Source organism: Notolabrus celidotus, chromosome 16 (genome assembly GCF_009762535.1).
Source record: "Notolabrus celidotus isolate fNotCel1 chromosome 16, fNotCel1.pri, whole genome shotgun sequence".
In the NCBI taxonomy this organism is placed as follows: Eukaryota; Metazoa; Chordata; class Actinopteri; order Labriformes; family Labridae; genus Notolabrus; species Notolabrus celidotus.
In genome coordinates, this window is record NC_048287.1 from 12,147,880 (window position 1) to 12,175,466 (window position 27,587).

Genomic DNA, 27,587 nt, shown 5'->3' on the forward strand with positions numbered 1-27,587 from the left:
ATGTGTATTTAGTCTCTGTGTTTCCTCCCTCGTGCTGTCAGCTCATTGCGTCATCTCATCTGTTCCCTGTATGCATCCATTTACGGTGTTCCTTGTGTACCTTCTTGTGTTCTTTAGTGATTTTAGTGAGATATTTTTCAATGTAATTATTTTTTTGAAATAAAATAAAACATATTTTAATTTTAGGTTCTTTTGTTAATATATCTTCTTTCTGCAAGTTTGTCAGAGTTGGGTTGGAGGTCCAGAAGTGTTATGCTAGTAGCAGCTAATGTACACCAAGAGCTTTTAGCCACAACTATAGACAAGAATTGTGATAGGTCTGATGAGCTCACCGCTTATACATTGCAAGCTGAACAATGGAGGGTTACGCCATTGGCGCAATGTAAAGAGTGAAGGGGCGTAACGGTGAGGTTACACCATAGACTGTATAAAATATGGACATAGGATCCGTGACGTCACCCATCTGTTTCTGAAGAGCTGTTTGAGGCCAATCAGCGGCGGCAGCCATATTGCTTCTGTCGAGCCAGTGTTCCCACCTGTCAATCAAGTCAGCTGTGTCTCTCATTGGAAGACTCGTAATCTCGATTTCTTCCAAATTGCTGCGTTAGAAAAAAATTCACCCCCCTCACAGTGTGTGCCGATTGAGAAATGATCTATCCAGACTACACTCATCTTTTGTACCAGGCTGTAAACATGTTTATTTCTGCTGTAAAGATCGGCTTTTTCCCATTCATGTGTATGTGACTTCCGGTACTTCCGGAGCTAGCCTCAAGCGGATCCACGATGAAATGCAGTTTTCAACACTTCCGCATTGGACTCATATTTTTAGACCGGAGGTTGCCGCTTGGCTTACACTCAATAAATGTAACAAAATTTGCGCTTGCCCAGTATTGCAGTTTTCTTAAAATGAATGACTGTGACATAGTAAGGGAGAGAGGCTGTTAAAAAGTGGCTCCTCTGGTTTGTGTCGCTGGGTATCCCAGTATGCTTTCAGCTGTGAATTAGCCGCTTGCATTGTAAGATGAACGGTGCAAATTTGCTGTCAATGCTATCTCGCCATTAGAAGTGACGATGGAGTTTCTTCACTGCCCTGCAGCAGAATCTCAATGTAAAATAGGCTTTTCTTACTCAAAACCAACTTTTTTTTTCATTTAATTTTGAACTTGTGGCATTCTGCCCCAAACCAAACTAAACCAAGTCAAACAACTTAAAGGGAAATAGTCATAGTTAGCACAAAAGAGTTCCATCGAAGGGCAGATCAACCGTTTGTTTGTGGGTTACCAAAGAAACATGATTACACCGCACATGACTACAGTTTACCTTGGGTTCACTCAGTGTAAATAATGTAAAGAACTCCTTCCAAGAATACAACACAGAACATTCCACGTATGCCAACTACAATGTGCTGTCACTCGTTGAGGCTTAGTTTAATGAAGGCAGTGCTGTGGCTCAATAACATCTGGCCTGCATACTGGAGTCTTGTATTGTTCCCTTTCAGTGCAAAGAGCTGGAGCAGAAATAAAAGTAGAAACAACTCAGCGTTATCTGGGCATGCATTAGCATGTTTGTATTTGGTTTCAAAGCTTAGAACACAGTAACGCGAGAGTGATGGTGTTAACGCTTGTAGGCCTATCCTGCTGTGCTGTAAGTCTAAACATCATAATACACACATTGTTACGGTCATTCAGTCATAGCGGATAACAAAGAGAGAAAAGAAAGTGAGAGGTAAGAGAGAAGTATAAAAACAGAGAGGTGGCATTCCTGAGTTATTGCATCTGTGTCTGGCTGAACCTATCATCAGGATTGATGACTGTGTCCTGAAGTCTGCCAGAGCTCTAAGTTAACACCAGTACTCCACAAGACAAACACTACGCCCTAATGAATAGATAATTGGATATATAAGCCATTAATATGAGTGATGAAACATGCGGGTGTGGAAACAAATATAAATTGGCTTTGTGTTGTGCGGGATGAACTTCATGTATCAAATGGCATTGAAGCAACTGTAAAAAACACCATGGAAATTTGTGGAATAACAGCTCCCATGTGTTGCATTACACTCTATTTGTCATATATCTGACACTGCGTGAGTACACATAGAGCAATTGCTACCAGAGGACCTAGCTCAACTGAAGTCATATAAAACCAGGAAGTGCTCAAATGTGCAGTAGAGGAGAAAACATGTTTTCCAAGCCAGAGTTTCAAGGAAAAACAACTGCACCATTTGGTTTAAGTCCTGCAGGCTAGTGTTTGCTTGCCAGCAGGAGTTTGAGTTGTCTCGAAGTGCCTCAAGAATAAACGTATTTGAGGCCAAGTGCTTGTCTGTGTCTGTACGCGTTATGTCTGTGTCTGATGGGAACCTTATGTTGTTATGATTCTAAGAGGAGGCACAGTGTTTCAAGAGTGATGCTTTCACATTTTTTACTGTGTTGAAGTGCTTTTTATCAACTTCAAGATGACTGCAGAATAATAATTGTACTTTCAGTGCATGATATTTGGTTGTTTATGTGATTTATTTCTTAGTTATTTATTAGTTGGTTGCAGTTACCTGGCTGAAGGTGTTTTCCAACAGGTCATTCTCAGCTGCACGGCGGTTCTTAGGAGTGTCTGGTGGGCACTGCAAAAACACAATAGACATGGAATTTAAACTGGACAGAAAAATCACTTTGTTCTTTTCCAACTACATATAATTCTACTCTGAGAAAGATGTAAATCTGGCATACTGCTGCTTTGCCTGAGTTCTGCTCAGGAGTTAAATAATATGTCTACTTAGGCATGATTGATTTACCCTATTGACAGTGCATTTGTTGTGTTTCAGTATATTTCAATATGTAATACATTACATTTACACTGTTAAAACATGGCTGTAATCTCAGCGATGCCACCTACTGAATTTTGACAAAGGCATTGTGAAGCCCAAAGATGGCAGTCGCCATATTTGAAATGAGGAATTCCCCTCACTTTTAGCGATCAGTCACCTGTCAGTCAAATAAGCCACACCCCCAATTATACTAATTATGAACAGCTGTAAGCCTTCACATGATCAAAACACATGAGCTTTAAAAGAGTCACATCTACAGTTGTTAGATATAAATAAATAAATAAAGTACTGAAACTTTTGCATAACTATTTTCTGTTTAAAAGAATTAAACACTTCCGCACCGTCTTCATCTTTCTAAACCAGAGGCTGCAAAACAAAAGGTAAAGTTCTCATCCACGGTAGAATCTCAGTCCAGCTGTACTTAAGTGCTATTTCACTTTCAGCTTCTAATGCTAATATGCTTCCAAAAACAATGCTAGGAAGCAGGTTTTGGGCATTCATGCCTATACCGGTGTCTCTTTGCTAAGTATGTCAACTAATTTAAAATGTATAAACTAGCAATTTGCTAACTGTCATTGAGCCAGTGTAATGAGCTTGCCAACAGACTGGATAATGTGTGAGTGTTGCTGCTGACTGGCTAACTGCTGAAAGCGGTAACCATTGAGCAATTGATGGTTTCTTCTCCATTTTAAGCATACCACAAATAAATACAAATCTTACGGCCAGGCATGGTAGCTTACCTGTGTCTGTTTCATTAGCTTCAGCATAACATCTCAAGACTTCAATCTCCATCAACTGGCCTTGAACCTACCTTCCTGAGATATTTAACATTACACTCCAGCAGTAACACAATGCTGTCTGATAAAAAATGACTTGCTGTCACCAGCTCTCTGTCCTTCCTTTTTCATGAAGCTGATGCTTTCATTGGTGTGAGCGTGTTGCTGAGTGTCAACAAATGTGAACTCTTGCCCCAAATTCACATTTTAAACAAATACTGCTTCGGAGAAGCCTACCAGCATGAAAGCTTTGAATAAAGGAGAAGAAGTTTCCTTCTCCAAAAGGCTTTATCATAACTGCTTTTCAATTGTGTAACACTTTCTCCTTTCTCCAAAGGACTAAAGTTCCAACTGTCTAAGATAACTTCTTACCCTGTTTGTATCCCTCTTTAAAATTCACTTGATAATAAAATAAACACATCTGCAAAGACACGTAAGTACAGGCACTCTGGAGAATTCTGACAAAAAAAAAGTTGGCTGAGCACAAAAAAATACCTGCAGCTTAAAAATAAACCCAAGAACTGGCTGTTTGAAATTCTTCCCATAACTGAGTGATCATCCGCTCTGTTTTATTCCGTCGAACAGAAACCAGCTGTTGTATTTAGGTCCAATAAATCTGTTTTAAGGCTTTGTCTCAAGCACATAAACAATACCTGAACAAAAACCAAGACTGAGAGGAGAGGTATGATAAAGAGAGGGAATTACAGAGACACATAAATGGTGATATTTCTTGAGCTGCAAGCAAGAGCAAGCTTTAGTTTCAATTAGGCTTTAGTCACAGTCACAGAGTACAAACAATATTAGAAAACCATAGTTGATATGACATAATTGCACACAATGGGATTACTCTAAGCTCTAGTCAGTTTGTATACATAATACTTGATGTTCGACAATGCCTCTATAGAGAATTTTGACTCATACAAGACTGCCTTATTAACATTTTTCATCCTAAACCGAATAATGACAAAAACAAGGTTGGTTAAACTTTTCAAGCAAGTCAAAATTTTGAAGATGAGCACTTATATCATGTAGTCTTTCTGACCACATACAATCATGTGGAGGAAAGTAATGAGCATAATATCAAAATACAGACAGTGTTGCTAATTAACAAGAGCAAATGCACAGACTTACGATGGTTCATTCTGATCCCGCAAACTCAGCTTTACTTTCAGCTGCCGCAGACTACCATTCAATAACTTGTATTGTGAAGCAGCAGCAACATGTGTCATGTCATAGTCAGCAGGGAGTGAGTTCAAATAAGGCAGAATTGAGATTGAAGTTGCTCCAGATTGTACAAAAAACTACAATTCAATGGATCAGGTAAGGAGTACAAGAGCAGAAGAAGCAGTTGACTGAAAGTAATATTTCTTGGGCCTGAGGACTCAGTTTGTAAAATCACAGCATATCACTTTTCTCCACAACTTTAACAAAGAGCAGAGACTTCAGTTAGACAAGAAACTTGAATCTGCAACAGTTAAAGGTTGGATGGGTGCCTGTCAGCCGGATTAAGAGGTCCAATGCTCTTGTTGAGAAACCTCAGCAGCACCAAGGACTTCATGGGGAAGTTTGTGACTCACAACAGTTTGAGGACAATAATAACACTCATGGGAATATTCTTTCTTGCTTTCTGGCCAACATTAAAAAGAAAATATAAACACCACTCTCATATCTGTAAAAAACGATGTATAGCTATAGTACCTGATCTGTGTGAGGTTACAAAGCTAATCAGTAAGCTTGTGCAATAAAACAATGCAATTCAATGTTTTACTTTTACATTCACCACAGTTAAACTGATAGTTTCCTCGGGCATCTTTAATCTTTAATGGGCTTTATTGGGGTCTCAATCTTAGCTAGGACCAGTACCAGGCAACTTTTACAGACTCCGGAAAGTTACTGCTTCTAGCCAGTAAACAACTCATCACAAATGTTTCTTCCTGAAGGGGATATTTGTATTTTTTGGGTATTATCCCAACCAGACAGAACCAGTTATTTAGAGTTAAAAGCTGCTCACAGGGTTTGTTTGAGGTTATTCGCTATGCTATGCTATGCTAAGCCAAGCTAATCAGCAACCAGCAACCAGCTATAGCTGAGTATTAAGTGTACACAGGTGGTATATCTGTTTTTATTCACCTTTATGCATGAAGGCAAATAAGTTTAGATTCCACTTCCAGGTGTAAAAATGTGTTGTTTGTTTTTATGACTTTTTGACCATCAGTTACTCAGAGTAGCCAATCTTACCCGTGCCCCAGGTATCTCACAGCAGGCCTCCTGAATGGCAAGGGAGGGGTCACAATACAGCATCACCTGCTGAATATCCATCTAAGAAAGACAGGGAGAGAAAAATAAAGTGGTTTCAACCTGCAGGGCTGCATACATCCTCATGGTTGTTCACGTAAGAATCTAAAAATAAAGTTGAAATGAAGCTTTAAACAAGGCTGAGAACTAATCAAGTTCTCATTTACAGAAAGTATTAGGAAAATTCTTTAGAAGGAAGATTACATGCATTGTGTACATATGAGTGTATGCATGTGTAAACACTTCCCTGGTGTCAGCAGAAGACCCTGCCGGCTTTTTAAGTACGCAAGTTAATTGATCGTCAAACTAAGTGCCTGGATTACTGGATCTATTCAGCGTCAATAGTCCTGGCTCTCCACAGGCCCATTCTGCCAGGTGGAATGCTTGTTTTTTGTAATCAGAAATTAATGAGATTGCCTCATTGAATCAGCACCTCAGGGTACAGTTTAATGTCTTATATGCACAACATAGAAAATGTTTACAGGGACATAAATGCATGGAGAGAATATGGGATTTCAGAATAAAGGCCTTTCTGAATTGTCTTTCCTGCTGAAGACAAGGTCCTCGAGGGGATCTGGAGTAATCCTAGTTTTATGTTAAAGTTCTAACCTAACATAAAGCACTACCACGAAAGCCTTTTTTCATCTTTGAATTTGGTATGTTCAGGTACAATTCTCCATCAATCCATACCTGCACAGAGCCAGCATCTGAAGCCCTGACTCCCAGCAGAGTGTGTCCGTCACTGAGCAGAGGTCCGCGAGGATCCAGGGGTTTGGTCTCAATGGAGCTACAGTCCACGTGGAGGGACACCAGATCTTGTTGCACACTGAGAGCCACCTTATGCCAGCGCAGATCCATCAGGGCCTCCACTCCTTCCCCAGAGAAAACGCAGCTAACAGCTTCGGCATCGGGATCTACCCCTCTGGCACGCAGGGACAGGGTGCTGTCAGGGCCGTTGAGGTCTACAGAGAGCTGGAATGGAAATACAAGCAAGGGGAGATTGAGGAGTGGTATTTAAACACCAAACGCAGTATTGCAAACTGTGTATAGGGTCGTCTGACAGTCTGTGGTTCTAAGAGTAACACTTACATGCTGCTACCAGCTAACAAAGCTGTAGAACACAGAAGTAGAGTTAGAGTAAAGGCGAAGACATATTAATTACACACGCAAGCAGTACAGCCAATCAATCACTCCTAATGAGGAGACTTGGCCCCATCCATCATACACATTGAGTATTTAAATCTGGCCTCAGACACTCAGTGATTATGGGGACTCTGAGGGACTCCAGTGCGCACAGAACACACATGAATAACAATGAAGGTGAATGAAAGAGGTGAGCAGAAGATGATCGAGGGAAGACGGCGGAGAAGCAGCAAGCAAAAGAGAGGAAGAAGAATAAGAGAGGACAAAAGAGGCCTGTAATGAAAGGCGCAGAGAACTGAAAAGGTGTCACCATAAGAAATAAATTGAAAGGGAAAGTGCAAGACTGTGCAGAAGAGAAATGAGAGACAGCAAGAGTGAGTAGACAAAAGGTGTCATGGATAAAAGGTGAAAGATCGAGAAAGAGAGTTAGGGGGAGGGAGTGCAGCAAGGAAGAAGTGAGTGAGGAAACAGAGAGTGAGCAGCACCTGTGGGTAGCCCTGCTCGTCAGAGATCTGGAACAGGTAGATGGTGTCTCTCAGGGCTGCTTTCTTCAATGCCAGGGTGAAGATCAGAGTGAACTCCTCAGGTAAGCCGTGAGGAAACACCTGACTGAAACACAAAGGGTTCAGGAGGGTCAGGGACGTGTTACAACTTCATATGTAACAGCTGTGAAAGTAAGCACAGGGAACTAACTGCAAACTTTGAACAAAAATGTTGCTGCTCTTTTCAGTGTGAAAACATAGGCTACTAATCATGTCCTCTGTGGCAAAAGGGGATTTATAAGATTGAGCGTGTCTGACAATACAAATTCAAACATAGAGCTTTAACACTAAGATCTTAAGGCAGAACAAGTCTGACAAACTCTTCATATTCCTTTCTTTTGGTGGACTGGTGGCCTGTCTTTGTTGTTTTTTGCCATATCAGCTTTAAATATGATATCTTGTTGACCATTGTAGCTGAACTAGGTTCAACAATGTACTTGAAAAACCTCATCAATCAATGTAAGTCATCATTTTGACAAAAGGGAGAAGTTTATTACATCTAATCATGTAGGGGCAAATGTGTAACATGTAAACCAATGTTACACACCGTATAGCATTTAAAGCCAAAGCTCATTTTCCATCTCTAACTGAGCATTCAAAGTAGACACATGTAGCCTACATCATTTTTATTGAGAACATAATGTAAAAGCAAAAACAGTTAGTTACATTCATACCCAGCTGGTATCTTTCCAACGTGCCTTTCAACACCACAAAACCTCCCCCACACACATGTCACAGGTACAACAAAAGTAGAGGTTTAAAAAAATCTATTTAAAATGATGCCACTTTACAGTATGAAAGTATTGACAGACCCACAACAGCTAGCTTAGCTCTATATAGCTTTTTTTTTTTTTTTACTAGCTGTGGTGTTCAAAAAAACTTAAATCCTAAACAAAATGCAGCTGTTCAAGCTAACAGCTAGCTAGCTGTTAAAGAAACATAACGTAAATAAGTTATCACTATTGCAAATGTATCCTCTTTAAGTGGAAGCTACTTAAGATAAGATATTACTTTATTGATCCCCCGGGGGGGAAAATCAGTGTAAATACTTACTTAATTCATTAAAGAAAAACAAACAAGCTAGCACAAAATATATAAGTAATTGAACATTAGCATACAGGATACTTGTAGGAGCACGGATATGTCTTTAGGTTTGAATTGTTTTTACTTGCATGCTTTTTATTTTAAAGATACACTACAAGTGATTGCTTGGGAACACGTTTCAGTCTAGAACAATTAGATATTTATATCCACAGCTAACTATTGGCCTATGTTAAATTAAGCTTCTGACATTTTTGCTTTCAAACTATTTTTCCTGACATCCTTGTGACTACAGTGACAAGGCAATCTCACAAGTGTTTACTGTGGGAGCTACTTTGTATTCAGTGCATATTTTTTTCTATATTTATTCCCTCTCGCTTGTCTCTCCCCATTGTGTGCCTGCATCCAGAAGCACAATGCAAAGCTCCTGTGTGTAACCCCCTGGCATTAATTTTCATAGCTGATACAGTCCGGCAAGCCTCATCCCTCAGTTTTGGTCAAGGGCATCTGCACTCACAAAGTGCACACACACTGACACACACCCCCACACAGTAGTATTTTCACTGCATGGCGGGTGTGGATGTATTGAGAGATGAAGGGTTCACAAACAAGCCCAGTGAAAGGCATGCTCACTGAGATGGTGAACACTTTGAAATATTCTCTCTTGCTCCATTTCCCTCCCTCTCTCTCACTGTACACACACACACAAACAAACACACAGACTCATAGAATTGTTGATGCTGGCAGCTGGTTTTCCACTCCTAGAAGTGGGGTGACATTGATTTATGACAGAGGAAAGATCCAAGGGAAAACAGCCAACTACAGGACGTCAAAACAAAGAGAGGATGAGTAGGAAAAGGTGAGGAAGAAAAAACACAAGAGACCTAGAGAGTAGCAGAAAGACAAAAGGAGGTAGAGGAATTGAGAGAAAACAAAGGTGATGAACAGAGGACTTTAAGTAAGTATTTTATCTAAAACACATAAAAGTATGTTGGTACACAGGACAATGGAGAGTGAGTTGTGTACAAGAAAGACAGACACAAAAATGGAAAGTGAACGGAAGAAAGACAGAAACACAAAAACAAGTGTTGAGAATAGAGTTGTTTTGCTGTGGATCAGTGTCAAGAGCTGCAGGGCACAAAACCATTCACAAACTATTGACTTTTAAGCTGAAAGTACCTCACCTTGACCTATTAAGTTCAGAGTTGGAAAAAAAAACAGACAAACACCTACAAACACAAAAACATACAACAGGGAGATAAATCACTCAGTAGGGGCCAGAGCAGACACATTCAGATCTAGCCTCCAACTCGGGGAGAAAAGTTACTTCTGCTTCTCCTATACATAAAAAAAAGAAGAGAAGCAGAAAGTCAGTGCGAGCCAGAGAAGCACAGAGGAAGAAGGGGAAATCCAATGTTACAGAAGCAGATCTCTGGTTCAAGATGGGAATATCACCTGGAGAGGTGTATAGGAACTCTTAGACTGGGTTCTGACTGTGCTCGAATCAATTGCCTTCAGTGGAGAGGGTGTCTATCCCTGGATGAATTATACATACCGGGCTGAAAGGAATGTTAAACAGCTTGAAGCTGACTCATAGATTAAAAAAATAAAGTTTCACAATTTATGGCCAAATGTTGTTTCACTTTACATTTTCCCTCATGGGTATTTTGAATTTTAATAAATATGTATGCAACCATATCTTGCACAGTGATCTTAACCATTGGTCTTCAACCACCCTCCAATCTGTCAATACCTTTGTGCCCATTTTAGGATATTCTCTCAATACATTGTTGAAAAGATGCAATAGCAAGAACTGTACACAGACAGGCATATGAACAACCTGTAAACATGTCTAGTAGGCATTAAAGTATATTTTGGGTAAGGAACTTTTGTAGCGCTGATGCCTCGCTGTGATTCATATTACCATGGTCAGCACTGCCCAAGGCTTTTTGGATATTTGGAGGGGCAGACATCCTAACAGCTCCACAAGGCTTGACTGTTCAGTACTACAACAGTATGTGCTTTGAGTTTAATGTCAGCATGATTGCGAAATAGGCAGTGCTAACAGCTAATGTTTAGCAGAATAAATGTCTAATCATGTGTCCCTTTAGTGTGGCATGTTAACGTTTTAATATTTACTAAGAAGCTAACCGTATGGTACAGATCAGAATGTCAACAATTTAATTATTTTTTCATAAACTGAAGTATTGCAATTCATCCTGATGGCATCATAACTTCATGGTACAGATATTGAGATATTCAACTTAAACTACCAACAGCAACAAGAAATATAGACTACACTTGTATCTGATGGTTTATTCAGGACAGTACCATGGTTGGTACCAGGTGCATCAAGGAAAGACTTTGAGAAAGACTGTAAATTAACAGCTCTCTTAAATACTGTTTGCAGAGTATATCAGGAAACATCTACAATTCCTTAGATGGAAATACCAACTTTAACCTAAACTGTGTCGAACTGATCTTTATCTTGAGGAAGGTCAACTTTCTTTCATCAGCGTGTGTAATCAGCAATACATGTCACCTCTGTATCTAAATCTAGCGACGGGTCAAAGTCGCCTCCCAGGTCTGCTACACGTATTTCTTTACTTCACCTTCTGAGTTTACTGCTTGGTCAAGTGCCTTCCTTCACCTGCTTACACAAACCTCGAACTTGAACCTTCCTAATGAATATGCATACAGGACTTAGAAGGTTACTTATGGAATATGAAAATATAGCAACAGCATCAGTGTAGACATTATGTACCAGGCTTTGGATTAGCAATTATCCCCTTTTTGATGAGACAAACTGAAATATATTGGTTAAAGAAATAGTCAACCAAACTCTAGGTTTGTTGACTCATATCTTTGATCTGCCTTCTCCTTATGCGCTCTTTGAACTAAAATCACCATTCTGCTATTAATCTTTTCTTTTCTGAACCTCCTACATGTTTGATCTTTTATGATCTTTGGCCAAAGATACTTTGAAATGGCTCAAATGTCCTCACCTTTGCACTCCCACTCTTTATTGGCTTATAAGTTTGTTGATCTTTAATATGAATCAGTTCTAAAACTTAGATGCTGAAGTAATTCCTTGGTATTGCTTAAATACTACCACTAACGCCATATAATAGAAAGTCTTAAGTCTGTCATGAACACTTGTAACCTCGACCTCATCCCACTACATCACAGAATAGCGTCCCGTCTGTCATTCATACTATAGCTGCACAAAAAAACCCTGAAGCCATCAAATCACATTCTGCTGAAATTAAAAAGCATGTCTCCAGCTGTGACTGGAGACTATCAGCGTACAACTGAGAGGAACGAGAGACAGGCAGCTTCATCTGCCTGTCACTCAGCTCTGTTAACTCGGATTAGCTGAATGGATTAGCCTGTGATACAAAGCAAACTGCTGGTTTCCAATTAATGTACACACATCTCACACCTCAGTCAACCTTATAGGCACTGAATGAAAAAATAGGCTTTGAGTGGCAGGGCGCTTGTGCTGGATGGGAGCCATTTATCAAACAGATCCAGAGAAACAGAACACTTAGGAAAAGGAAATCTAATGCAAGATGCTGCAACGCTACACATATTCTTAACAGACAGATTCAAGCAGACTAGCAAAAAAAACTCAAATTAGCACACAGATGAAAGCACACTCACATTGTGACCGAGAGAAAAAGCCAAAGAACAAGCCTCAGGGTTTATTCTGATGCATTCACTTATTGCCTGGATTTCAACCTTTAACCCTTTTGTTTCCTCACTACATAATATCCATTAATCGTCTCTTTGTTTTAACACCTGTGCTATCCTTTATAAAAAATGCCTAAATCCCTTCCATTAACACAATTGTCACAGGAAATAGTTAAAGACAGGTTCCATTATGACTAACTGATGCTGATAGGCAGTCCTTTCTGGCTGTGCATACTCCAAAGTGAGGAGGGAAAAGAGAAAATAAAAAATTAAAAGGACGCACCCCCGTCTTGTCACTTTGGGAAAAACGACAGCGAGTTCTATGTATAGAGAGACGCAGAATAAAAAGACAGCCATTAGGCGAGGCTGATGTGCTAACATTGATTATTGTCTGTCTCGGTTAAAGAGAAGTCACTAAGGTAGCTTTGTCACTGATAAAAATGACAGCAATGCTCTCAATGGTATCTACATTTCAATAAACGCTGCAGTGTTAACAAAATCCCAAACCAGCAGCAGCAGACACAAGATAAAGAAGCGTGTTCCCTGTCCTCTCTCTGTATGGCTAGAGGCAAAACAAAAACATCTTGGATTTTCCTCTTTAGCTCCAAAGATACTGATTTCCTGAGAAGTGACAGTTTTTTGGTGTTCCTCGCCTTTTTCTCAAAAGGACAACCTCTCTCTAAGCCAGTGACAAACAATATATCTGACGCTTTTAGAACAAAATGTCTCCACCATTAAAGAGTGTTTTGTAGACAGATTTATCAGGCCTTCAGGCAAGTGAGACTCAGTGCTGGACTTGCTGATAAAATACTCTGAGCTGACCCAATTGACAAGTTCAGGAGAAGTGCTTTGATGTGGGTAGAGAGATGCTCAGACTCACGAAAAACAGCTCCACTTTGCCACTACTGAAAGGGCACATAACCTCTAAAAAGCACTTGTCATGAACTTTAAACACAAACTAAAACCAAAATATCAACATGAAAAGCATAATTAGACCATATCAAGGTCGAGGAAAAACATGTAGTGTAAGAAAGCCATGTACTGATTTTATGGCTGCTGGTCTCTTCATCTCAGGCTTTGAAATGCAGTTGCATTGGAGATGTTTAACCATTCACTAGTTACTGCATCATGTCAGCTCATTAAGGCATCACTCTAATAGTTCATGCTCGAGCAATTAAGCCCTGCACTGCAAATGAAAACTATTGCAGTAAGTAAATGTGGTTAAAACCGGAAAACCAAGAGGCAGTTACAAGCTTTTACGAGCCGTGTCAGTGGTGAGGAAAATGAAGTGGAACTTCTGGAAATGCAATCAGGGTTTGACCCATGGTGTATGGTTTGCCATGTGTTTGCAGCCATTGGACAACGCTGACATGCTGAGTGAGAGTTCAGAGGCTGACTAGCTGTAGGGTGTTCTGTCTCTGTTTTTCTCTTTGTTCAGACACGGCATGAAAAGCCAGCATCTGTCAACGCAGGCCTACAGAGAGATAACAAATGCACTCTATTTCACTTCCTGTTATACCTCCTACAGCTGTACAAAATGTGTTCGTGCACAATGTGCTTTGTCTGTAGGTTACTGGAAAGAGAGCAAGCAAAATAAATGAACTGTTAACTTACTCGGTTGGGCGTAGGAGTGCTGTTTTGCCCAGGCGAAGGATGACTGGTCCTCGAGGGTTGCGGATCTTCTTGACATCTCCACTCTTGAGCAGCGAGAATCGCCTCACCAGATTGAAACCTGACAAGATACGGCACTCATCAGCACCCACATATGCACACCTCTAGGAAAGGAAATGTGTCTGTTTCACATTCTTCTCACCTGTTATATTGTGCCTCGCAGACTGAGGAAACTTCCACTCATCCACTTGTAAGTCCGGGCACTGTACATCTGTTGAAACAAATGTGACACAGAGGGTTACAAAAGAGAGAAGACGAAAAATTTAAAACTTGATTTCAAGCTTCGTTAAATTGCACAAACATCACATCAGACTTGAGGGAAGATATTCCACATATATATCTCATATTTCTTTTGTGTGACGTGGACAGTGTTTTTTTTTTTTGAGAGAAAGAACTTCAAACACATCTGAGAGTTACAGAGATATCGATCCCAAAGAAAAATAAGAGGAGTCGTCTGGGGTTAAAGACACAAAAGGGAGTGTGAAAAAAAAACACAGGGAGGCAGATAAAAATGAGGGTAAAGCTGTGCAGAGAGGAACACAACCCCGGTCTGACAGGTTGTCTAGTACCAAGCTTGTCAGTCACGGTAGCCTCTGTTTGATGGATATGTTCTCACCCTGTCAAGGGAGGTTACAGAGAAAAGTGTTGCCTGTCAGAGCAGCATGCCTGACTACAGGGGGAGGTGTGAGATGTACTGAAAAACCAGGCCAGGTAGACATGGACCCCGTGAATCACTGTGATCTGAAGTTAATTGATCTCTTTGGGGCCAAGGACCAACAGGCCCTGAGCAAGACGTTCTAGAGGGTACAGTTTCTCTGAAAGTTTTTCTTCTCACCACGACTGCAGAGAATTTGAAAGCAGGTGGTGAACTGTGTTGACCAAAAATAAACGTAATGATTTTCTGAGCTTGGATGGCCGTCAGTTGTTCTCTAAATCATTGTGTGCTTTATGCTAAAGCTGAAGGTTAAATATCTTAGTTTAACCCTGTTTAATGTTGCTCCATGTTCACTGTGTAATGCTCATCTCTGTGGACCCCATGAAAAACAAAACCTGTACCTGAGGAGGGTGAAAGGTGGTGTGCAAGTCTTTCAAATCACAAACAGTATTTCAACATTAAAGTCTGGTTCAAAGCGCATGTTAATCTGCTTGTGTGTAAGCAAAACCATTAGCATGCTTTGCTAATTAGCAACCTTCAGTTGCTGTGAGGGGTTTTTAATTATTATGAAACAGACTGAAATTAATACTGATGCCTCTTTGTGACATATGAGAGCAATAAAAACCCTCGGAGAGCAATTAATTATTTGTATGAAGTTATTTTTAATGCCTCTAAACACTGCTGCAGGTGTCAGACGAGCTAATAAACAGCATCCTGCCAAAACAGCCCTTAATTTTACACCCTCCATGAAAATCATACTCTGTGACTGATATGTTTGAATATTAAGAGACAGCAGGGTGAGATTATTTGTACACAAACGATATTAACTTGCAGACATTGAGAGAGAAGAGAAAAAAACAACTGTCATGTTGCCGAAATCAGAAGGCAAGTAAAAATAGTAACCTTAGTTTATGCTTGCTAGCTTTATCTGGTAGGATTAGCTGTCAACGTGTCATCTAAGCTAACAAAAACCTAGAACATCAGCTTGGAATAACAACCCACATTTTTTCGGCTGTCAAATGAAGACATGTTTTATTCCATTATAACTGCAAATGTGGAGTGGTTTGTTTGGCACTGATACTGTTAAGCTCCAAAGTTTAACGTGTGGGAACACAAAGCTGCATGCTATTTAAGAAAGTAGCTAACGGTATATTGTACACCAATGTAAGATTTTTTAAACTTCTCTTATCAAGAGAAGAAAGAAGTTGAGCCTTAAAAAAAACTTTGTTATGTAGACATTCAAAGTTTCTGTGCCTATTTCTGGGGTCATTCAGAGAAAGATATGGGTTTTAAATTAGTTTAGAGCAGGTCTTGCAGGAGTTAGCAACAAACCCTTGGTAAGGTGTTAGCGGTGGCAGTATAGCTTACTCTGTAGGGACAGTTTCACAGTGTCACTGGTTCAAGTCACAGTATTGGCCGGAATTGGTTGCTGGAGAGGTCCGGTTTTACTTTCTAGACATTGACAAAGCTCCCTTAAGCAAGACACTGAACCTTAATTTAAGCACATGCGGTGCTCATTAATGTGCAGCATCCTCACTCTGACACCTCTCCTTTACTGTATCTCGATAGGACCCTGTTTGGGCATGTGTGTTTTCTTAGCCTATGTGTGTGTGTAGCATGTTCAGAATGAATTAAATGTAATATCCCTTTGAGGATTAAAGTTTTCTTCATCTTCCTCACTGAGTTCGTTATGCACTTTAACTTAATTATTTTGTGTCAGCTACTTTTTCTTGATTCATTGAGACAGAGTTGATAAGAGCTTATTTAGGATCAAACAGTGAAAGTACTGCATTGAAACATCCCACAGTTACACACATTTCTAACCACAGTTGTACTTTATCAAGTCTGAAAATCACTTCAAAACGAGTGGAAAGGGCCTAATATAATTACAAAAACAATAAAATCCAACTGACTTTAATCAAGAGTAAGGAATTTAATTTCACGCAAGTTGGCTCAAGAAAGAATGAAATCACATTAAGCGCTTCAGCACCTGTTATCAAGTTCATCGCTTGACACCCTGCAGCTTCGGTTCATCTTGGTTTCAAAGCACAAAGACCATTTCAGAGCGCAGCACATGTCAGCCTGTCTGCCTGTATATTATATCATTCCCTCATTACCCTCTGCATGTACAAATCAAGGTGTGGAAAATAGATGTCAAGCAGCGGTTCAGTAGGAAGCTGGTAGAAACTTGAGATGAGAAGTCAAGAGAAATTACGTGAATTAAATGTGACATCTGAACAGTTGCAGGGAGAATACAAGAAAATCAAGAACAAGTCTTCTGAGCCTTATTGCACACTTCCATCTTCTTTCTCTCTCTCTCTTTCTCATACATAGTCATACAAAGTATATTTATAACTGGAAAGGTCCATCCTGAATTCTTATCCGCTAACTCAGCACAAAGTACTCTCTCCACAGCCTTACAAAGAGAGTGCCGCTTTTCAAAAAAGGACACTTGCATATTCACACACATACTGTACAGCAAGAGCTTATCTCTTTTTTTGAAGTTGAGATATGCTAGGATCTACCTTTTATCAGGGCTTACTGTTTCTTTTTTTCTGCTTTTTCTTTTGCTGTTGTTCATCAGTGCCCCATTTCCATCAGACAGAATCAAGATGAAGGCTTTGTCAGGAGTAATCCTGGCTGCAGGCAGGCAGGTAGCACAATGAGAAGTTGAGAAACAGATGAGATGAAAAGGTGGAGAGTGGAAGAGTAAGGTACAAAGGGGAGCACAGGAGTTAGGGAAGTGAAGGGAAAGGAATGAGAGGTGAGGAAGTTATCTCCAGAAAAAAAGCAGCTTGCCCTTTACACACAGCCTAGCACCCTTTTTTTGTTCTACAATAATACCTTGTTAACGATAGGATTTCTGTCCTGGGATGACCAAAAGTAACCCATTATTCATTACCTTCAATTCTGTGTTATTTTAGGACCTCTGACAAAGCTCATGCTCTTCACTGATTTGACATACTTTGATGAGTCATACATGCTGTTAGAAATACTAGAGAACTCACACAGGGCTCTCACGAGGCTCCCTGTCTAAATTTTTCAGCTAGGAGACACAGACGAGACATCAACAAGATCTAATCTTACATTTTACATTGCTGTGGGTTAGATCCATGATATTAAAGCTGAGTATGTCAAGGCTCAAGTTTATTAAGCCATGTTTTAACATGGAACAACAAGGCTGACATTGCATAAATGAAGATGACAAAACCAGATGAGGCTGAGCTAAGCCTTGGCTCAGACTGATGGAGGTCAAGTATAAAGCTTTACAATGCTAACATTAGCTTGAAAAACTAAGGCTGATGTCTTACAGTGAAGACCTTGATCAATAGTTAAAGAACACATGATGTGCATTTGTATAGGGAAATAAATGACTACATTAAATTATCTATGACCACATTATGTGATGCTTTGGCTAAAGCTACTTATCGTACACTTCAGATTTACCTCACAAAAGACACATACTATTTCTATATCCATGATGGATGATATTTCAGCAGACTCTTGTGTTCTCAAGCACTTTGGCAGTTTGGCGGTGGACACACTGCAGAACTTGAACCCCATTTCCCTCTCAAGCTGTGATCAAAGAAAGGCATTTGCTTGTTGACAAGCTAATTAGCACATAGTATGCGTGCAACTCCGGGATCCTGCTATTAGCTGCGTGTAGCATTAAATAGATTGGACGGTCTTGGCTGGGTTCACTTCCTCTTTGATGGGTTGTGTTTAAGTCTTGCCAAAGCAGGTAATGATACTACACTGGCAGCCACATAGCACACTGCTGTGAGTGTTCTCCCATGTCTTCACTTTGCCAAGATAAAAAATCGGAACATTTCAGGTCTTTAAAGAAGGAAACGCTACTTTGAAGGAGAAAAGACATGGGCGGCTTACCAATAAAAGGTGTTACATGGGGACAAACTTGCATAATCTTATCTTGTGGGTAAGATAACTTAAAGAAAATCTCTTCGAGGCTGATGACAGAACAAAGATCTACCACTGAGGCATTTATGATGACAAAATCACAATATGTGCACAAAAGCAATTCTATCCCAACCACTTCAATATCCCAGCTAAAGTAAGCAATGTGTCAGAGCCTTTGGTGTGCTCTGGGGATTCTGAAACCAACAGCCTCTGAAGTTTTACTCTGTTTTTTAAGCAGCATAAACTTTGCGAAGTCCTTTCATTAAGGAGATGAGGTCAGAGGTGTGCTCAAACTGAGAGTATGTGGTGTGTGGGTTGTTACAGGAGAGAGTATGGTAGGTATTGAATGTGCTTTACTATGTGGCATCCCAAGATAATTGGACTGGGTTGCTGATCAGCAGAAAGTCAGAGTCAGAGGAGGAGTAGTCGAGGCTCCAGAACTGTTAAACACAGAACATATGGGGGGATGTGGGGGAGACTGCTACGGAGTAGATGACTCAGTTCCATGACTCACTTTAGTCAATTTGAGGCTAAAATGTGATGAAATATTACAAACTGAGATTAAGATGAAAAAGAAGGAGGGACTGAGACAGAAAGGGGGAGAGAGTGTCTCTTACTTGCCCTCTCGGCCAAATGAGAGAGACACGAGAGAACATTCCTGTTTGTTTTTTAGAGATAAAATTGCAGCACTGAGCAGTGGAAAGACTTAAAACGCTGCACTTTAGAAGGATGAGCTCACAAATTTTTCCCCTTGTAGGCCTCTGGCCAACATTCAACACAATCTCACAAGCTCACACACACATACAGTGGACTCATGACACAAATGTCTACGCTTTTCACAACAATCAATTCAGGCAGAACATCCTAGAAGGCTGCGCACACCACAAATGTGGCTGTGTACTGGAAATATTGGGCTATTATTTACCCTCTAGTGTGTCATTTCTAGACCACTTTGTTAATGGCGTTTCAAAGTAATAGCATGTGCGTTTTGATTTTGACAGCAGGTCTTGTGAAGCACTTTATTAACATTCTCTCTGTATAGAGCAGAGACATCACAGGACAGGTTCATTCATGAAGCAACCTGAACCCTGAAGCACTTACACGTTTAATTGTTTTACACAAGTTCATTTCTTGCCAGTGAAGTTCAAACACAGCTTAGGTGAATGGAGTAAAGATTCCTTAATATACCTCATGGGTAAAAAAAAAAGCTGCTGCTCTGCTTTCACTGTGCGAGAGGATGCAGTCAGCCAAACACAATTTCTAACATGCCAGAAATTCAACCAGCCAGTTGCAGGGCACCTGATTGGGCCGTGATCAGCTCTCGTGCCTCTCTGTACATTTCATGACAAATAGCATGTGTTCGGGCAGAAATTCAGCCTGCCTTCAAAATCAGTTGTGCAACACAAAAATTGGGTCTGAATCAACCTCAATTTACACAGTGTATGCCAGGATGAGATACAGTTAGCCTTGCTTCGTAGCATAGGCCCGTGGTTTTCTTCACCTCTCTCATTCATTCGTGTCCAGCAACAGTTAGCTTTTATCAGCTGTAAAGCAACAGTCAGCTTTTATCAACTAAAGAACAAGGAACTGTTCCCATGGGCTGGCAAAGACAGAAACAGAGATTAATTGAGAGTGATGATTAGACTTTGTTTTGTAAGTTGGCCAAAATCAAAAAGCCAAAGAAATGAATAGCCATGTAAGCTTGTATGCTGTCAGACCCTCCTGTCTTACATCTGTCTGCCTGTCTGAGAGGGTTTTCCTTTTTTCACGTGTGTTTTCTTTCAAACCCTAAATGTAGAGTGCTTTGTATGTTTTGATCCTCCCATCTCCTCTTGCCCTCTGTCTCCTTCACTCTGCGCACCTGTTCTCCAATCAGAACACCTGCCTGCAATCAGGCACTCACCATCCTACAAGAACCCAGCTCAGCTCAGCCAGATTCTGCCAGATCACTGTGCCCGTTACAGTTTGTTTAAGTGCTACAAGTCCACCTGAGGATGAGCTGAATGTCTGAAGGGATCATTTATTGATTATTTGCCTGTCTGCCACCATGATCTGTGGGTTATACCATGGAGGAAGTTCAATATACCCAGGCTTTTCATTTTTGTTTTTTGTTGAGTAAACTGACTTGTCCAAGCCTGAAGCTCTAGTTAGATATATCTGATACCTGCAAGCTTTATTCAATAAAACACACCTTTTGACCTTTTACTCTGCATAAGTCTGCATTGGTTCAGCTTTATCATTAAAGTTGCAGACTATGGTTATACACATCCAATAACATGGTGAATGAATGTTGTTTGCAGCACGCTTTACCACCCTAATCTGACAAAAAAATATACACAGACAAGAAATACTTTTCTTTTGAATGACTTATTGATAGCTAACTCCTTGTGATTTTTGCATACCAATCTATTCCTACAGATTCTGTTTTGAGAAAGTACTGAAGCCCTTTGATAAATCATGTATCATTTTTATTCCTTTTACAGAGAGCGAACCTTATGCAGCGACATTACTTTATCTAAGAAGCACTAACAACAATGTATATGACTAGAATCCAGTGTTTTCTAATCACAATACCTTGGTGGGCTGCCAAAGTGTAAAGCTGACTATTTACAAATCTTTTTGATGTGTGTCATCTCTGGTCAAGTCAGCCCCTTGCATCTGATAACCTGCAGCTTCTAACACATGCTCTTCTGCTGGGGATGAGAGAGCGAGGTCCTAGAGTACGTCCCCTCCTGTGATTGCACTGATTGATGTGTGATGTCTCCATGCTGCTCTTTTAAGAGTAATATGCAGCTGGTTGCATCTTAGATCCTTGCGAAACACTGTCATTAACAAGCCTCATCCGCAGGCAAGATCACCTGTTTGTTATAACGGAATTGGAAGTCATTTGTGAGCACTCACACTGGAATAAGATAAAGAAAAAGCAATATTTGTATTCTAAATTAATTAATGAAAAGATGCGTAACGTGATATAAAGATAATGTACTTAAATATTTTCAATGGACACCTTCTCCACCACAAGTACAGTGTGTTCTATGGGAAACACTGGTATCAATTCAGTATCATCAGCATAGAATAAAATGGGGAACAGTTTTCACTTAAACAGTCCCAGGTTTGTGGGTATACCATCTTTTTCTGCAGAAAGCCGTTTGTCCTTTCTGATTTCTGTGTCAGTGCAGATGTTACTGCAATGCTTTGGCACGGATAACATTACATTACGCACAAACACACACAGAAGGAAACTGAGTCAAAAGTAACCAATACATAAAAATATTACTTCAGACTGGATAGGGAACATGGTGCACAGTAAGACCCAAGACACACTTTACCAAAGGCAGGGAATTTCAGATAGTAAATGCAGTTATGGGGACCAGTCTCTCAGTTATACTCTGCAGAACTGCAGTGCAATCATCCTGCTCATCTCCTCAACACTAGTTTTACTTAAACCTACGTCCCTGCTGTAATGTCAGCAAATTACCAGCAAGTGGAGATTTGGATGAGTCAGAGGAATACAGTGTGTGTATGTGTGTGTGTATGTGTGTGTGTGTGTGTGTGTGTGTGTGTGTGTGTGTGTGTGTGTGTGTGTGTGGTGCTTGGTGTGACAAAATGTTATAGCTGCACTTTCCTCCAACCACTGGGGGAAGGACTCCAGGGAGCTGCAGGCTGACTCAGTCTCATCTGAAAATCTCTGACAAGGGTCTCCCAGGAGGGACCACCACATCCACAAAGCTCCCTTCAGAGCTGTGGGAGCTATAGAGGATTTCTCGCTTCCCCAAGTGATATTACAGAGCGGGCCCCTGAGAACAAGCCGACATTGTGATGAAAAAGTATGACAGTTCAGAGTTAAATAAATAAATAAAACAAGAAAATAAAAGACATTTCTCTTCACCTGTCTACCTCTTGATTTCTTGATTTTCTTTTTTTTGTCTTTGTCACAAACACTTTGATCCACGACACACAAAAAAGACGGCGCCATAACATATTTAAAAAGCTATAATTTCATATATGAGCCAATAGACAAATATCATGTTTCCTCCTATACAAATACACAAAAACTCAGGATGATTGATGGCTCATGAGACGGAACAAAACCACAGATGGTAAACACACACGCCTTCTTCCCACAGCTTAACCATCCTGCCACCCACAGCAACCAACATCAAGCATACAGAAGCTGTAATTTAAAGTCCACTTTCATTTTAACCTCAGGCTCCATCATGCACACAAGTCACATACACATACTGCGACAGAGACAGAAGCAGGTCCATCAAACTCTGATGGGCTGCGGAGTTAGTCAGCATACAACTCCAGATTGAAATTTTGAAAAAAATTGAGATACAACTCTTAGTGAACTTTTGATCGTCATTTTCTTTTTTGCTTTTAAATGGAAATATGGGGACTGTTCTGATAAGAGGTTGGTTGAAAGCAATTAATCGCAAGCTATGTAATCATACTGGATTAATAAGTAGCTTGATAAAGCCCACATTGGCTTTGATCATTGTATTTCTACTTTTTTTAGTAGTGACTTGAAATCTGATTTAAATTGCTCTGTACGCTAAGTGTTGGGTTATACTTGATGAAATTTTAGGTCCAAAACAAAATCAAACAGGCATCATATACCTGAGGTGCATTTCGACCAAGAGTTCCCGGGTCTTTCAGCCCCCAGAACTACTTTACCCTCAACTAAAAGGTTCTGTGCCCCCCATTGTTGTCTGCGTTTCAACCGCGGGGCCAAAGCCCCGGGTAGATTGTGCAAATCAGGCCAGTGACATATGGAGTAAATAAAAAGTAAATGCACTACACCACCAGACCAGTAGAGGGCAGTAAAACAAAGACGAAGGCCATTCATCACAGATGACACCACAGAAGAAGACGGACCGGCAGGTATCACAACAGTTAGCATGTTAGCATAGAAGAGACTCAGCTTGGGCTGTTTTAGATCAGCAGCAGCTCTTCATCTGGAAAATGGGTCTGAGTGCATGAGCGAGAGCATGCCTTTTTTTTTCCTCCATCATTGTTGGTGACACATTTCAGAATTATTGTCATGCCCCTAATGAGTTTGACTGGTTTGTGAGGGACAAGTGACATTGATGAGTGATGTCGTGTAAATCTAGACTTTTCAACCAATAGCATTTTGAGTGCAGGTATAAAAGGCTGCTGAGTTGTGGAGCACTAATTGCATTGTTTTAGAGAAAACTGGTGCTGGCAGTGCAAAAAAAAAAAAAAAACAGCCATAGTGTACACAGGCCCTTCTTTTTTAAATTAGCTTTTTATCCAATTTAAATAAATGTCAATGAAGTATGATTTTAAAAAGCTATTATTTAACATTTTTAGAATAGACTGAATTTACTTTAGCCGGGAGATGAAAGTATTAATAGCTCACAGAAGTCTCAGTGTAAATATCCAGCTAGAGCCAGCAGGATTGAGCTTAAGTTAGCATATAGCATGAGATAAAAAGCATAAAGCATACCCTTCTAGAGCTAAAACAGGCAACCAAATCTACCAACTAGTATTTTTAAGTATCACAGAGTAAGAGTATACGAGGTGTGCAAGATGTAGTTTCACAGTGGGTTTTAATGGTAGGTGATTTCTTGATGCAGTTTTTGAGTCCATTCGAATAGTCCTCTTTGGCTAGGAAGGTTTATAATTGAGTGAAAGTGTTTGAGTGTCTGCCATGTAGTAAAAGTAACATACCTCTCTACAGTGCTTGACAGCAGTTGATTTGAAGTCATTTTCCCTGGATTAAACAATCACTTTCACTTCATCAAATGTATGCTTCATGTAAATAAAGAGGGTGAGAAGGTAGGAAGAGTGATATCTTACAATCAATAATTCAAAGAGCATTTGTGTCCTTCCTTTCATATTAAACAAATTGGTGCAGTTAAAGTTAAACCACTACCAAGATTAGGTGTGGTTTATACTGTTAAGATGACTTTAATGAGGCATACACGAAACTCAATCGCTAGTCCATCATCATTTCAATACATAAATAAATAAATGCTCATCTTTGACGATGGAGCGTTTTCATTTGCAGTTAACAGTGCTTCCCACATTATTTACAAGCTGATAGTAAGTCAAAGACAGTGGAGACTACAATAGCCTCATATTAACATCAGAAGACACAGGCCTAAATAAAACAGGACATAGAAGCCTACAGCTTGTGTTAAAGGTAACATACAACCTATCAGATGATTTCAATACTTAGGTACAGTAAAAAAAAAGAGATGTAGAAGTAATGAATAAATCTCACAGGTGTTCTCAGATCTTCAGACTATCACAGGGGCTGAAGGTTGCCTGGTCCTGAGCAGACATTATGCCTCTTAACTTGGGAAACCCTGAATGATGTCACATTAATCATTGAGTTTTATGTGGCTGTATGAAACAACATGGTAAAAAATGAACACTTATTGGAGTCCACCTGCAGTAGATTGTCGTTTTTTCGGGTAGCAGATTAATTGCTTCATACAAAGTAAGAAGTGATGCAGATTTCATGAAACCCACAAGAAGAATAGTTGCTTCATACAAAGTACGAAGTGATGCATGAAATTACGTGGCGGCTGATGGTATTCACCAAGATTTCTGCAAAAAAACTTGAGTGATTTTTTTTGACGGGACTGGGTGTAATGTTTTAAAGTGTGGTCTTAATTTGTTGGGTCTCATACTGTCAGCTGCTAACGTTTCAGACACAAAATATACTCAGGTGTTTTGTTTTTACTTGTATCCATGTTAACTTTCAGTGTCTGTGGTTGACATTATTGCGGAAAGAGGATTCAAACTGAACTTGCAAATGTCTCTTTCTTTGTTTTTTATTATATTGCGAAAGGATACAAGGATACATCTTTGAAGACTTGTGTGTGTAAACGTGTGACAAAAATTGGTCCGTATTCAACATCTGCTCACAGTGGTAAGGTAACAGGGTCACTATTGGAACCAAAACATCAGTCTCCCCTCATCTCCCGTTGCATTTCCTCTGAGACCAAGCGTGAGAGGCTTCATCACCTGTCTTGTTTATTCAGGAGATTCAGACGTTTTTCTTGCCAACCCTCAGACATCAGTACATCCTGTCGGCTCTGTGTTTGAATGAACACCCTTGCTAGTACGCACGTCTAGTTTGTTTAATGTTCCGCAGTGAAAAAGATTCCAACATCAAGACAACAGCTCTGTACTCCATGTTCCCCCCTGCCCTACATGCTCCCCATGTCATGTCTCCACGCCCCTGCACACTTTGGTGAATTCAACTTTTTGTTGTCATTCCTAACTCTTTCTTCTACACTCCTTAACCCTGTGACTTTTTCTTTCAAGATTAAGAAAAAGTGGATATAAAAGGACTTAGGGTTATTTGTTTGACTTTCTCGAACGCACCCTTCCACTGTGTTGTGGAGCAACCAAGGGAGTCTCCAACCAGCTCCTTTGGAAGTCGCCAACAATCTTTGTGCTGAGGAGCAAACCGCTAGCTGCTTTCCCTCTGTTTGTAGTCGTAATGCTATGCTAAGCTCAACAGCAGCTGATAAAAGTCAGATACAAGAGTAAAAAGTATGAGTATAGTTCAAGCCAATCTTTCTGTTCAAGCAAAGCTCTTAGTTCTGAAAACCACATGACATTAATTACAAGTACAGCAGGAAGGAGGACACTCACCTTGCACTGATGTCAGCGTGTCACATGATCCGAAGCTAATGGCCAACAGCGTCAGACAGGAGCAGAGGAGCAACATGGTTTCCCTCCTCTGAAGAAACACCTCACCTCACCTGGCCTCCACCACCAGCTGATGGATGAACAAAGAGAAAAAGAGAAAGTCAAAAAGTCAAATCCTTCCCACGTTCAGTCGACATGCCACCCAGTCTGCTCAGTGTGCCGACAGCTGCGCTTAACGCCTAAATAGACGTTGATGTATATTTATGAGTCAGTCACAGTTGATATGTTGATTATGTGGTATGATGCTGGCTTTGTTAGTGGCATATGAATTAAGCAGAATGTCCCTCATTAAGGAGTGTAACTCTATAAAGTGTGATCATAGTCATTATCCTGTCCATCTGGTTGGCCTTTGACTGGGCAGCTGCTTTATACGCACGCACACTCACATGCATGGAAATATGTCTGACAGAGTACACTAAAGCACACACGCACATACAACCATAGCAGAGAAGAGTCTCAAAGTCAGACAGAGAGAAAACAACAGATAAAGACAGCATGTGCAAGACAACACAGGAATACACACACATGAAAGCACAATGATTTACATGCAGGCTGCTTGGTCCACAGTCAAACAGACAGTGGGGCCAAAACACACAAACACATCTGGAGACTATTCTACTGGAGCCGGGGTTGTGTTGCACCAGATGCTTCCACGTGGCTTAATAACAAGCACACACACACACATGCAAGCACACATAAACATGAGTGCCACGTCTAAATAATAACTATACACTCTCCAAGGTCCCCCACTCTACAACCCCTTTATCACAACCACACACACAAGAATGTACGTGCACCAACACATCGAAACCGCCCACTCACACTCATATAAACACATCCCAGCTGACCTGGACTTGCCCCCAGCATGTGTGAGGACCCCATAACTCTGCAGTGTTTACAGGTACAGCGGGGCCCTCAAGGCAGGCAGGCAAGCAGACTGTGTCTCTGCGCGCACACCTGTCCTGTCTGCCCGTAATGACCCCCACGCTCCCCCGGGGGGTACACAATGTGGCGCGTCCTGCTTGGTTCGAGGACACGGTGTGAATAGCATCTAGCTTGACCTGCTTCAGTAGCATGCTGCTAACAGACAATGTGGTGTAGGAAAATGTTGCAAATTATGTTGTGTAAGAAAAAGGACAATGATGCTGAATTATTCTGTTTCCTTACAACTTTTAAATGCCAGGTTAGCAGGGCTAGCAAGATCATGCTAGTGTGCATGTTCTCTGTGTACAACCGATGATAACATAGACAGTAGCTGCAAGCTAGAAAGCAAGAAATAGCTTTTAAAAAATAACAGTTTCCCCTTGTAGTTGGTTGGGTGGAAGGTTAATCAAAGTTGG

General features: G+C 40.5%; 1 protein-coding gene across 1 annotated transcript in view; it reads right to left on the minus strand.

The window, feature by feature from the left end:
* Window positions 1–27,587, minus strand: part of col16a1 (collagen, type XVI, alpha 1) — a 79,679-nt gene that overhangs the window by 47,872 nt on the left and 4,220 nt on the right. The window contains 7 exon segments of the mRNA XM_034704987.1: window positions 2,549–2,617; window positions 5,836–5,916; window positions 6,583–6,864; window positions 7,521–7,644; window positions 13,926–14,043; window positions 14,125–14,193; window positions 26,191–26,317. Of these exon segments, the coding sequence (XP_034560878.1) occupies window positions 2,549–2,617; window positions 5,836–5,916; window positions 6,583–6,864; window positions 7,521–7,644; window positions 13,926–14,043; window positions 14,125–14,193; window positions 26,191–26,266 (819 nt within the window). The 5' untranslated portion in view covers window positions 26,267–26,317.